Source organism: Typha latifolia, chromosome 7 (genome assembly GCF_019914945.1).
Source record: "Typha latifolia isolate L0001 chromosome 7, TyphaL0001v2, whole genome shotgun sequence".
NCBI classification, from domain to species: domain Eukaryota; kingdom Viridiplantae; phylum Streptophyta; class Magnoliopsida; order Poales; family Typhaceae; genus Typha; species Typha latifolia.
Genome location: NC_133092.1, coordinates 1,146,849 through 1,158,839, shown reverse-complemented (window position 1 = coordinate 1,158,839; position 11,991 = coordinate 1,146,849). Strand labels below are relative to the sequence as shown.

The 11,991-nt window shown below is 39.0% G+C and overlaps 3 protein-coding genes across 5 annotated transcripts; 2 read left to right on the top strand and 1 right to left on the bottom strand.

Moving 5' to 3' along the window:
• Positions 1–67: 67 nt before the first annotated feature.
• On the bottom strand, positions 68–5,852 carry LOC140792803 (NADP-dependent malic enzyme-like). 2 transcript variants are annotated; one of them, XM_073144007.1, is made up of 20 exons: positions 5,715–5,852; positions 5,214–5,422; positions 4,555–4,675; positions 4,401–4,475; positions 4,129–4,280; positions 3,938–4,043; positions 3,795–3,860; positions 3,546–3,641; positions 3,397–3,468; positions 3,221–3,304; positions 2,987–3,085; positions 2,597–2,644; positions 2,355–2,408; positions 2,166–2,264; positions 1,673–1,762; positions 1,509–1,586; positions 1,196–1,270; positions 1,028–1,118; positions 478–606; positions 68–397 (listed from the first exon to the last, which is right to left on the bottom strand). In XM_073144007.1, exons 1-20 carry the CDS (start codon positions 5,742–5,744, stop codon positions 309–311), a joined length of 1,863 nt encoding a protein of 620 aa, XP_073000108.1. In that variant the 5' UTR covers positions 5,745–5,852; the 3' UTR covers positions 68–308. The 2 variants fall into 2 exon arrangements, with proteins under 2 accessions (XP_073000108.1, XP_073000107.1); XM_073144006.1 differs by having other exon boundaries at positions 5,214–5,446; positions 5,715–5,787.
• A 1,105-nt stretch (positions 5,853–6,957) lies between these two features.
• Positions 6,958–9,478, top strand: LOC140791895 (small ribosomal subunit protein eS24z-like). The gene is made up of 5 exons (XM_073142615.1): positions 6,958–7,238; positions 7,332–7,373; positions 7,499–7,669; positions 9,045–9,131; positions 9,279–9,478. Exons 1-5 carry the CDS (start codon positions 7,164–7,166, stop codon positions 9,318–9,320), a joined length of 417 nt encoding a protein of 138 aa, XP_072998716.1. The 5' UTR covers positions 6,958–7,163; the 3' UTR covers positions 9,321–9,478.
• An 85-nt stretch (positions 9,479–9,563) lies between these two features.
• LOC140791894 (clavaminate synthase-like protein At3g21360) lies at positions 9,564–11,747 on the top strand. Of its 2 annotated transcripts, none has more exons than XM_073142614.1 (3): positions 9,564–10,050; positions 10,118–10,371; positions 11,216–11,747. In XM_073142614.1, the coding sequence occupies exons 1-3, from the start codon at positions 9,688–9,690 to the stop codon at positions 11,574–11,576; spliced, it is 978 nt and encodes a 325-aa protein (XP_072998715.1). In that variant the 5' UTR covers positions 9,564–9,687; the 3' UTR covers positions 11,577–11,747. The 2 variants fall into 2 exon arrangements, with proteins under 2 accessions (XP_072998715.1, XP_072998714.1); XM_073142613.1 differs by having other exon boundaries at positions 11,162–11,747.
• The last annotated feature ends 244 nt before the right edge of the window (positions 11,748–11,991 follow it).

Genomic DNA, 11,991 nt, shown 5'->3' with positions numbered 1-11,991 from the left:
GACGGGCCCCTGATTGCAAAATACATAGCGACCATTGAAACTTATCTACTTCTGCAGTTGCATAATAAATCAAGAACTGAATCTTCCACACTGCTTCAACAGACAAAGATAACAGAGTTCCTTATTAATAGCACTTAAATAAGAAGGGAAATCAAGGGAGAAAGATACTTTCATGTGTCCCAGCAGTACAAGATCGTGAACCATGCTGACATAGAAGTCTACATGACTTTGAAACAGGTATAATGGAATCAATTTTGGAACAACAGCACCTAGATGTTGAAGATGCAAAAATATGAGCCTCCGTGAGTTTATCGGTAGCTACGGTAGAGGGGAGTGTACATGCAACTCTCTGCATATTTCACCAGGTCTCGTGGGCGAGGGAGGCGACTAGCTAAGCCTATAAAAAGAGAGAGGAGCTATAAGTTCAAGGGAATAGTAAGAATTTCTTAGCAAAACAAGCAACATAAGGGAACATACCGAGTTCGTAAGCTTTAGCAGCCACATTGGCAGCAATTTGAGCAGATATTTTTCTGATATTTGTGAAGGGAGGGTAGATCAGCCCTTTATCAAAATTCTCCTCTGTTACCTGTTGCGCTAATGCTTCCGCTGTTCCAAGAAGATGAAGGATTGATTAACAAACAATTTGATTGGTTGCTCATACCTATATATGAGTTAATAAATCATAGTCCTTTTGTCATTGTACAAGGAAATTCCTTGTAAATATAAAATTCAAATGCTTCTCCAGAACAGAGGTCACCAACTTGTAATTAAGGAAAGAAATTAAAACATCATTCATTGATTTCAAACTACTACTAGCAGCTTCCAGTAAAAGCTAAATGTAGGAGCTACATAATTGCAATATCCTCGACTAGAATAACAGTGAGTGGACCTGGTTGATAGTCTCATCATCCTCTCAGAACACTTGTTGGCTAATTCTTTTTTGCATATTCGAAGTCAACTAAATAAACAAAGTTAAAGGACTTGGGAGCACATCTAGGAGGTAGAGTTACTTCTGAAATCTACTTACAGGCAGCTAGAAGCAATTCATCATGTACACGGATGGCTCCAGAAATGACCAGACCAAGACCAAAACCCGGGAATATGTATGCATTATTTGCCTGAAAGAATAACATGCAAATGAGATAAGGCATCTCTCCAATTCAGCAACCTCCGTGGCAAGTGGCAGACTTCAAACCTGGCCTGGCACAAAAATCTTTCCATCATATTCAATAGGATCAAATGGACTTCCACTAGCAAATATTGCACGACCCTGTGAAAAAATAAAGTTTAGTCAAGAAAGCTGTTTTCTGATCCAAGTTGCACCTTAAGCCTGAATACCATCTCGTCTTCCTTTTTTTCTCACTATTACTGGTGACATAGCTAGATATATTTTAACATTAATACAATATAGCTAACTCTTTCACAATGGCATCAGACATCCAAGGAAGGATTAAGCAGAAATCACGTCTTCTTCATTGGGAGAGGACCAACTTAAATATAAAAGTTACCTTACTCCAATTATATGCTTCCTCAGCAGTACATTCAGACTGTGAAGTTGGATTTGACAAGGCAAGAATGATAGGTTTCTGCATTATAAGAACATTTTGGTGTTGTTATTAATTGAATATGTAATCAAACGGAATGAATGGGATAAGCATGACACAAAAAATACCTCATTAAAGGAAGCCATGGCTTCAACTACATCTCGTGTGAAAGTTTTTCCAACTCCAGAAGTTCCAATCAGTACAGTTGGCTTGATGGCCTGTGAGAACTCAAATTCAAGATTCTTAAAGCACTGTTACTGATTTTTAAATGAAATAGAGAGATGATTGACCAGTAGTAGCTAAACAGTAAATCACATGCATCAGGAGGCTGTTTCATTGGAAACCAACAGTCTCTAAAAGTTGTCTCACAAAGATATTGAACATTTGTAGTACAACTACATACCCAATCATATGCAACTCTCATTGTAAAAGAAAATCAAATTATGTTCCAATAGCAATGAATGGTGTCCCTCTAACTAGATAAGACAGTAGGGATGCAATGAGGTGTTGAGGGATTCAAATATTTGCAGGGATGACTTGTTATTTTGAAGATCTTCATACAACATAATTAATATAGAGGAATAAGAGTGCTACGAGATTCATGTTTGAGGAACGTCATACCTGGACAGCATCTAAGAGGTTTTTCAAAGGTCCGTGCTCATGTGCCCAAGGTTTCTTGAAGTGTTGAAGGGACTCCTTCCGGGAGCTGACTATCAGTCCCTATATTAGAAGAAAAAAATTAAGGTTAGTTGGACAATGAACATAATATATAAGTAGCATGCTCAATGTCTTCATTGCTTGATTCTCCACCTTAGAGTCCACAAGCCAAATCTTCTTACGACTCTCTTCAATTGGAGCATTTGTCTGGAAAGCAACCAAAAGAGTAAGTAAATTCATTAAAAATAGCACAAATTTTATCAGTACTATAAATTGGTCAAAAAAATAAAATCAAATACATCTGCCTAGATGAGTCTTTCCTTTTTCTTGTTTTTGAGCACAAGCAGATGTAGAGTAATCAAAAGCTTGTAGGATAATGGTTCAGTAGTCAGTACCTGTCTTGAGATCTCAAGAGCAATGAGTTCTGCAATACCAGTTCCAGCCTGTAGAAACAACAAATGAAATGCAACAGAGGTAGTTAGTAAATATACTATGAACTAGAGAATGGTTCATTTGCTAGAAGAATAAATAGAGTTATCCTGATCATTACTTTATATGAAGTAACATTCTGTTTGGCATTTTGTCTTAGATTAATACTGTTTTTTGGTTATGTAAACTCCACCCCTTTTATACTAGGAGTTAGAGTTATCTATCTCCACAATTTACAGATTGGATGTTTAGGTTTATATAAGAACAAAGCCTAGTCCAACTATTTGGACTGACAATGATAAGGTAGTATATGGAAACACTATAAACAAGCCAAATAAAAGGAAAAACAAACTAACCTCACCAGCACCAAGGAATAAGTAAGTGTGCTCTGCTAAGGTTCCCCCGACCAATTTCAATGCTGCAACAAGACCTGCAAGGACTACAGATGCCGTTCCCTGCAGCTCAAGAATTTTGTTTCTTAAAGAAATAGCAGTAAACTTAACCTTATTCTGAGTAAATAATGAACTCAACAGATACTAATGGGACCAACTTTATGTGAGTTTACAAAAATAAAAAGGATATGGTGTTACCTGGATGTCATCATTAAAGACAAGATGCGTCTTGCTATATTTTGCAAGCAAGTCAAATGCATTATGATTAGCAAAGTCTTCAAACTGTGAGAGAAAACAATAAACTGAGTTTCTAGTAAAGATACGTAGAACTCATCTAATTCTAACAAGTATGGCATTGTCTTATTGTGACTTACCTGAACGAGGACTTTCTCTCCATAGTTTTGCTTAACAGCACACATGAATTCATGCAGTAAGTCAGCGTACTCCTAAATCACATGTAAATCCACAATTTAGCAATTGAAATGATACGAGCCTGTTCAACAGTTGGACTGATTGTGTATACCTGGCCAGTAGCACGCTTTTGCTTTAGCCCAATATAGAACTCATCATTTAGAAGCTTCTCATTATTTGTCCCCACATCAATTGTGATAGGTAAGCACTGCAAAATAAATAACAACAATGACATCATATTATAACTTCAAGTTCTTACTGTACTATTCAGAAGCCATAGCAATTAGCAATTAACAAAAAGGGAATAATGTGATGAAACAAATATTGTTATAATAAAATCAGTAAGAAATGAATAGCTTACAGCAGATGGTCGTAGTCCTCCAAGGGCAGTATACAGAGAAAGTTTGCCTACAGGAATTCCCATCCCCTGCAAAATAAAAACAATTGTAAATCTAGATCAGTAAAGATCTCAAACCAAATGGAGAACCATTGCAGACGTTTTACCTGGCAACCAAGATCTCCAAGCCCCAAAATGCGCTCACCATCTGTTACCACGATAACTTGAATGCTCTTCTCAGGCCAGTTCTTCAGCACTTCAAGAATCTTTCCCCTAAAATAATAGCCTGCAAATCAGTGTACATGACAAGAAAATGGCAGCAATAATTCAAGAGCAACGCAACAAATCAAAGACAAACTTCTCTTTTAAACTGATATATAGACCCTGTGGGCGCCTGAAGATGCTTCCATATTTCTGGCAAGCCTCACCAACTGTCGGTGTATAAACAACTGGGAGTAACTCCTCCACATTGTCAATCAGAAGTTTGTAGAAAAGCCTTTCGTTTCTCTCCTGAAGAAAGAATAAATTTTGAGATTAAACAATTAATTGTCACAATTTCAAATTACCTATAAATCTTAAATTTAAGGAAAGCACATTGGGAAAGGGTAAGAGGAAGATTTCGGCAATTACCTGAAGGTCCATCATTGCTGTATACCGCTGCAACGGGACCTTATATTGGCGAAGATTGTGCATAATCTTCTTTTCCTGAATAACAAAAACAATTATTGTAATTGTAAACCATAGAAAGATGATAAAAATTGCTCCCAAGTTTAACGATACGCACCTGAAGCTCCTGACTCACGACTACTGGAGGCAAGAGACCTCGCAAATAGTGGGCATCTCTCTCATGCTCGGTGAATGCAAGACCTTTGTTGTGATGTGGATCCCTTAGTAAAGTGTAACCGCTAATGAACAAGTAGAGAACTAACATTAGATAGCATTACTCGGCTATTTGATTGGAAATTTCCAAAAAATTTCTGTAATTCTCAAGGCATCTAGTATTGACTCCGTTACAACTTCATATTCTAAATTAATCTAGTAGATGATGTTTAGCTGCTATATTTGGCAACAGAATCTATAATAAACAATAAAAAGAAAATCTTAAAATATATGCATATCAAATTTAGCTAAGATCCAAAGCGTAGCTAGTTCTCGTTTTGGAGAACTACCAACCACCTAGCGAACGTCGTCAGTAAAGTGTATAAAAAAACGCAAAAATTTGGTATTAATTCAACAAATCGGATATATTGGGAAAATGTGAAAATTGAAAAATAAAAGTAACCTCGGATCTACCAAAACCATATCCATCGGAACAAAACAACTCACCGATGTCGCAAACAATTGCATTTCGCGAATCAAGCAAAGAATAATCTTAAAAGTTCAAAACATTTACAAAATATCCAGATCAAGCGAAGCAAATAGAAGGAAGTGACAGGATCCAACCTAGCAACTGAGGTGGTCCACGGCGTCATGAGCTGCTCCTCCGTGGCGCGATCCTCGCCGTACGCGTCCTCCACGCCGCCGCCAACGGTGCTCTTGGGATCCATCAACTCCTCCACCTCCTCGTTGGCCTTCTTCTCCATCACGAACCCTCTCGAAGCGCACAACCGCACCACCACCGGTAAGCTCACCACCGCCTCTACCGCTCTCCTCTGCGCGCGAGACAACCTATCGCTCTCAACAATAACACACAAAGGCAGTAGGCACCATGTCCCCTTTATATAGACACCCGATCGTCCTAGACTTGAATTATTATATCTCTCGAGGGGTAAAGAGAAAAAAAAAATTAAAGCGTAGAAGGCGGGGAGAAGGGAGTGCTGTGTGAAACGACGATGAAAAACCGGGGTGGAATGGAGATTGTTTAAGACTTTTTAGTTGCAGGTTAGATGGACTGTTTTATTTAGCCTTGGCGGTGTAATTATGACAAAAGTGAGGGGGGTTTACCAGAGAGCTGCTTCGATTGAGTGCGAACATCGCGGGAGAGGAGGTTGGATTTAGAAAATGTGACGCTGAGCGTGGAAACGGGAAGGGAGATAGGGTGGGTATAGGAAGGGAAGATGAACACGTGTCGTCTTTTGGAAATATAGTCAAATGCACTTTTACATAGAGTTAGTGTGGGTTATGTGTGGTTTATTTGGTGCTGGAAAATTATGATGCAAAATTACCGGCTGGGTTGTCTAATTTTGACCGTTAAATGTTGCGTTAAGCACATAAAATTGATAATGATGAGGACGTGGACGTGGAGAGGTGCATCTCCGATATTTCGTTCATAGAAAGCACAATAAAAAAAATTATATTATATCAAACCCAAAGAAAATATAAAATAAGCACTACTCAAGTCTTCTTCATGACCATTGTGGATCATGTAGCTTTGAAGTACATTGCCCAAGCCATGACACACACAAGTACACAGAAAAGAAAGAGAGAAACAGGGAAAAAAAAATAGAGCTCACTTTTACTGCATAGCGTATTTTATTTCAACATCTTTCAGCTGGTCTCTTTCCCGTTTTAATGTGAACCAATAGCAATTACACAATGAAAATTTTCGGGTTAACGGGTGAATCTATGAGGATGGATCTACCAAAGATTTAATAGCGATGGTCCAAAACTATAGGCTATAACAACCACATAAATCGTAACGTCTAGAAGAGACCACAGGCTATAACTACTTCAATGGTTAATGCGTTGATCCGATCGAGTTAGAATGATCGTGACTCGCACCTCTTTACGTGTCGACCACAGTGGCAGGGCAACCAGTTAAAATTCTTGTAACACTTAAACGTACAGCTTCGCTCTGAGTTTATTTAATAAGGATGATAACAAATTACTCGAGGAGAGGGAGCACTACAAATGCCAACACGGTGTTTCAATTAAAAACAAAGAGGAGATTCGAATATTTAGTGCTACCGGCACGTCATTCCGATTAAACAAAAGGAGATTAACATTTTGCAAACGTGGTCTGAAGTTGGAACGTGTGTGAATATGTTGGGGGAGGATTAGGTTACTGGTCTGAATACTTTTGGATTATTAGAAATTAAACTCTTTCACACGTCATCATTTTTTTTTAATTTTAAACCATGATTAAAGTTGTTTATCTCAATCAAAGGGTATATATCAATGGTAGAAAGATACATAAGTAACAGCAAAATAAATAAATATATACCAATTAAATTGGTGCGTACTCTATGATCTTCTTTATCTTGATAGCAAGGGCTTAACGCATTAAAGCTTAGGCCCAGGCCCATGGGATATCTACTACGCTAACAATAGTCATATATAATTGCCGCTGCATTCTAGGGTTAGGGGTTTTGTGTCTGCAGCTTCGTCTTCCTCCTCTTGCTCATCAACAGTTCGCGCCGGCGAGAGAGAGTTTCTTAGAAAGAAGGGGAAGGAATGGCGGATACGAAGGCGGTTACGATCCGAACCAGGAAGTTTATGACCAACCGGCTTCTCTCCAGGAAGCAATTCGTGAGTGCATAAACCCTAATTCCTCTCCTATCCGTCCTCTCTCTGGAATAGCGAAACCCAATTTCTCTGATCTAATTTCTCTTTGTTATCTAGGTTATTGATGTGCTTCATCCCGGAAGGGCGAATGTTTCCAAGGTATTGGATTCCCATCTTATCTCTTATCTTCTTCTTTTTTTCTTTCTCTGGAATCGGAGCTTGCCCCTCTTTTGTTCTTTGCTTTGAATCAATTTGTTGTTTTGGTGTGATTTCTCCCCTGGAAGGCGGAGTTGAAGGAGAAGTTGGGGAAGCTGTACGAGGTGAAGGATCCCAACTCGATCTTCGTGTTCAAGTTCAGAACGCACTTTGGAGGAGGGAAATCTACTGGATTTGGTCTTATTTATGACACGGTTGAGGCGGCTAAGAAGTACGAGCCTAAGTACCGGCTTATCAGGGTAAGCACCATCTGAATCTGGTAATCTTGTTGATATCTAGTTACATTGTTAAAAGACACTTTTTTTTTGTAAAAGTTTTGGTAGGTATTATTAATCATGAGAATTGCTAGTCGTTACGAAATGAGCTGATAATTGATGCATGGTGGTTTGCTTTGATACTTGTTTTTATTATTGCGTCTTGAAGTGTCCTCCCTGGAAACAGTTCTTGGGTTAAAGAAGTGTTTTTTGGCGCATGGCCACAATGTTCTGTTGCTTGCTAATGAGAAATAAACCGGGCACCTACAGAGTTTGTATTGGCATATTTATTCTGCGGTTAGTATGCAGTTGCATAAGCTGATACAAAGATGTTCACTTTAAATCTTTTCAATTTGTTTGGTTAGATAGATCATAGGGAAATTCAAGGTCCTGTCTCTTTTTTTAACATTTTAAAGGTCAATCTGTCTACGACTCATCTTCTCTCCAGGAAGTCAATAGAGTCCTCTGCACGACCTAGTCATTAGCTCCTATAGTACTTAAAGTATGGGAAAGAAAATGATACAGTCAATTTACCCATTCTATGTTGGTTTTCCAGTGCATTAGTTCAAGCAAAGTTGGAAGGCTTGCAAAACTTAAGTTTGTGGTATAGCGGAGGATTATTTGCCAACTCTGTTAAGTTGGTCAAGTTAATCGCATCAAATCTAATGTAAATTGCCTTTTCCCTTTATCATATGTTTTCTTATTTGAGATGTCATCGACTGTTGTGTGTAATCTAAGACAGATCTTTATGCAGAAAATGCCAGGAAAATAATGGCGCATGGTTGCCCCCAAAAAAGAATACATCTCTTTGATATAACCTTTCTATAGCCTCAAGCTTCTAATATAGAGGAAGGGAATACTTGTTTTTGTGTTCGCATATCATAATATTAACTTTCGAATGATCTAATTCATAAATTAGCTCCTCTTTGTTGATTTGTTTCTGTTTCTGTGGAGAAATCTAGTGAACTCACATTATCTGCTGTGTGGTCAGGGACCTGATTAAATTTGATCTCCTTTACAATATAAGATATCATCATGCTCGTGGGAGTATTGCTGCACTACATTCTTCTAGATAATGTAATGATGCATGTTATCTTTCATTACGCTTGTTCTTTCCATATGACTACTTTTTTTTCTTAGAAAGTAAGCATGAAATTGGATTTGTCTTGGCTGGTCTAGCATGTTTTTTGTACAATCTAAATATTGAATACGCCAATAGTAGGCATCAGACGTTTCTCTGTACATTGTTTTCTCCTTTTCAATTCTTGATTATGTACTGAGACAACATCTTTGATTGATGATGCATACTTTGATATCTGCAAGATTCTTCATTCTGATTTATATTATATTCGTTTGACAGAATGGGCTTGCGACAAAGGTCGAGAAGTCAAGGAAGCAAATGAAGGAAAGGAAGAACAGAGCAAAGAAGATCCGTGGAGTAAAGAAGGTGAGTTGATATTTTTTTTTTCCTTGCACAGCTGGTTTCCGTCTCAATTTGATCACAGTTTTGAGTTTTTTCATCCTTCCGTTTCAGATACCTGCATCTGAGTTATTTATTTGACTAACTAATTCTCTTCCATTCATTGATATCCAGACAAAAGCTGGAGATGCTGCCAAGGCAGGGAAGAAGAAATGAATGAACTTGTTGTTTGTCTTCTGTTTTTGTGTTACGTTCAGTTTTGGCTGTGTTAGAATGAACATTGAATTCCAAGCACTGTGTCTTAGATAACCTATGATTCGTAGGAAGATTCTGTAATTTGTGCATTCGATTTTATAAAAGATTGTTTTTCGGTCTGGAGGTTATCTGATCACATTTCAGCACGTAAAATATTTCTTCCTCTGTGCCACGGTAGTGTCACGATATCCTTTTGGTGGGGCCAACTATTTCTGGGCTGGATGAGCCCAAAATCTTGGTCAGGTTCATTCACCCCATCCACTCTCCAACCTTGTACTACCCTAAATAATCGCCTCTAAATCCCAACCAACAGTAAGCAACCAAATCAATGGCGGAAGCTTTCTTCGTGGAGTCCCAGATCCCCGAACAGAAAACCATCGAAGGCATCCTCTTCCCCGCCGTATTCACCCCGAATCCATCCCTACCTCTCGACCACCCCCAATTCTTAGACGCCGTGAGAGCCCACAAGCCCTACCTCGAGTCTCTCCTCCGATCGAGCGGCGCCGTCCTCCTCCGCGGCTTCCCGGTCCGTTCTGCCGCCGATTTTGACCGCGCCGTCGACGCTTTCGGCTATGACGAGCTCCCCTACATAGGCGGCGCGGCCCCTCGCACCAACGTCGTCGGCCGCGTCTTCACCGCCAACGAGTCCCCGCCCGACCAAAAGATCCCTTTCCACCACGAGATGGCCCAGGTAAAATTTTGCAAATTTCCGTCTAGTCCCTGGAACTTTCCAAAGTGAGCCCTTTATATGTATGAAGGTCCCGAAGTTCCCGGCCAAGTTATTCTTTTTCTGTGAGGAGGAGCCAAGGGCAGGAGGGGAGACGCCTATAGTTTTGAGTCATTTCGTGTACAAAAGGATGAGGGAGAAGTTTCCAGAGTTTGTCGAGAGATTGGAAAAGCTTGGATTAATATATACGCGAGTGTTGGGGGAGGGCGATGACCCGTCTTCTCCAATCGGCCGTGGGTGGCAATCCACATTCTTGACCAAGGATAAAGCCGTGGCCGAGGAAAGGTTTGCCTGCATGTTTCATATATTACTTTGCTTCTATGCCATTGGTTATCTTGGCTTAAGTACTATTTTTCATGCATCTGTCAATTGACGTATCAAATTTGTAGGAATTAGCTTTACTTGAATCAACAAGGGCTTTTGCTTATAATTGTTGTAATCGATGTATGTGGCACTAGGTCATGCATCTAGTTATGACCATATTGTCAAGAAAGTTCAAAGATCTGCAACTTCTCATGCCTCCTTGGTATCTTACTACACTAAGTAGGTATATTGAGTGAGCTATCAAATGATCTCTCTCTTAAAAGCTAGCGTGATATTGAACTGAATGATTTTTGCTCCAAAAAAAAAAGTTATTGAATTGAGTGGTCCTGATGTAGAAGATATTATAATAGTTATTCAATGAGATTATGAAATTATTGATAGATTATTACAAGATCAAGATGTATACCTTTCCTGAGAAGCTGTTGGCACCAAAATATTCTATATTATCTGTGAAAATTAGGGTTAGAATGGTAAACATGGAAGAGAAATTTACAGTTACCAGTGTGCCATCAAGTTACCAAAGTGAGTTCCTGGCAACTCCATCATTTTCAATGCAATTTAAAGAGAAACTTACCTAAATACTTTCAGACTTTTGAAATTCTCAGGTATGTGAGCTGTATTATTTTGGCAGTTTTTAGAATGAGTGTACTATTACGTTGGGTGCTTGCTTGTATATGTACAACAAGGTAGAAATTTTCTACATTCATCCTACACATATCCACATATTTATCTTATGCTTATAACTATCTAGGTGTTTAGTGGCGATGCAGTTTGAACTTAGCATTGTAGTTGGCCAATGTTGTAGGGCTGCACCACTCGGTATGAAGTTAGAATGGACGGAGGATGGTGTGAAAACAATAATGGGTCCTATACCAGCTATTAAGTTTGATGAAACCAGGGGAAGAAAGATATGGTTCAATAGTATGGTTGCTGCTTACACTGGCTGGAAAGATGCTCGCAATGATCCTGTCAAGGCAGTTACTTGCGGAGATGGGGAACCATTGCCTGCTGATCTTATAGATGAGTGCTTAAAGATCCTTGAAGAGGAATGCGTTGCTATACCTTGGAAGCAGGGTGACATCCTTCTGTTGGATAATTTGGCTGTTTTACACTCACGTCGATCCTTTGAACCTCCTCGACGCATTCTTGCTTCGCTTTGTCAATGAGATTGCTTTTTCCCCCTTTTCTAGAATTTTCTGATACTAATTCACCTCCATTTTCTTCATCTAGCCTCCTTTCCTCACACATTTGCCCACAATAAGCAGCTTTCCTGCTTACATATGTGGTCTTTCATGTACAAGATCAGGTTATTGGTAATAAAGCTAGCTTTTCAACTCCATTGTTGTAATCAGCTAATTATAATTGCATTCTTAAATGCATAATTCGTCGTGTTGTTTGTTTGTTCAAGATCATCAAAAGTAGCATAATATATGCTTTTACTTAAATCTGGATATCTCTTGCTTTTATCAACTTCCATCTTCGAGTAGATCTTGCTGCATTTGGTATTAGATAGACCAAGAAACGAAAGTTCCCAGAAAATTGGGTGAGGAGCTATGTCTCTTTCTAGGCGTCTCCTTGGTA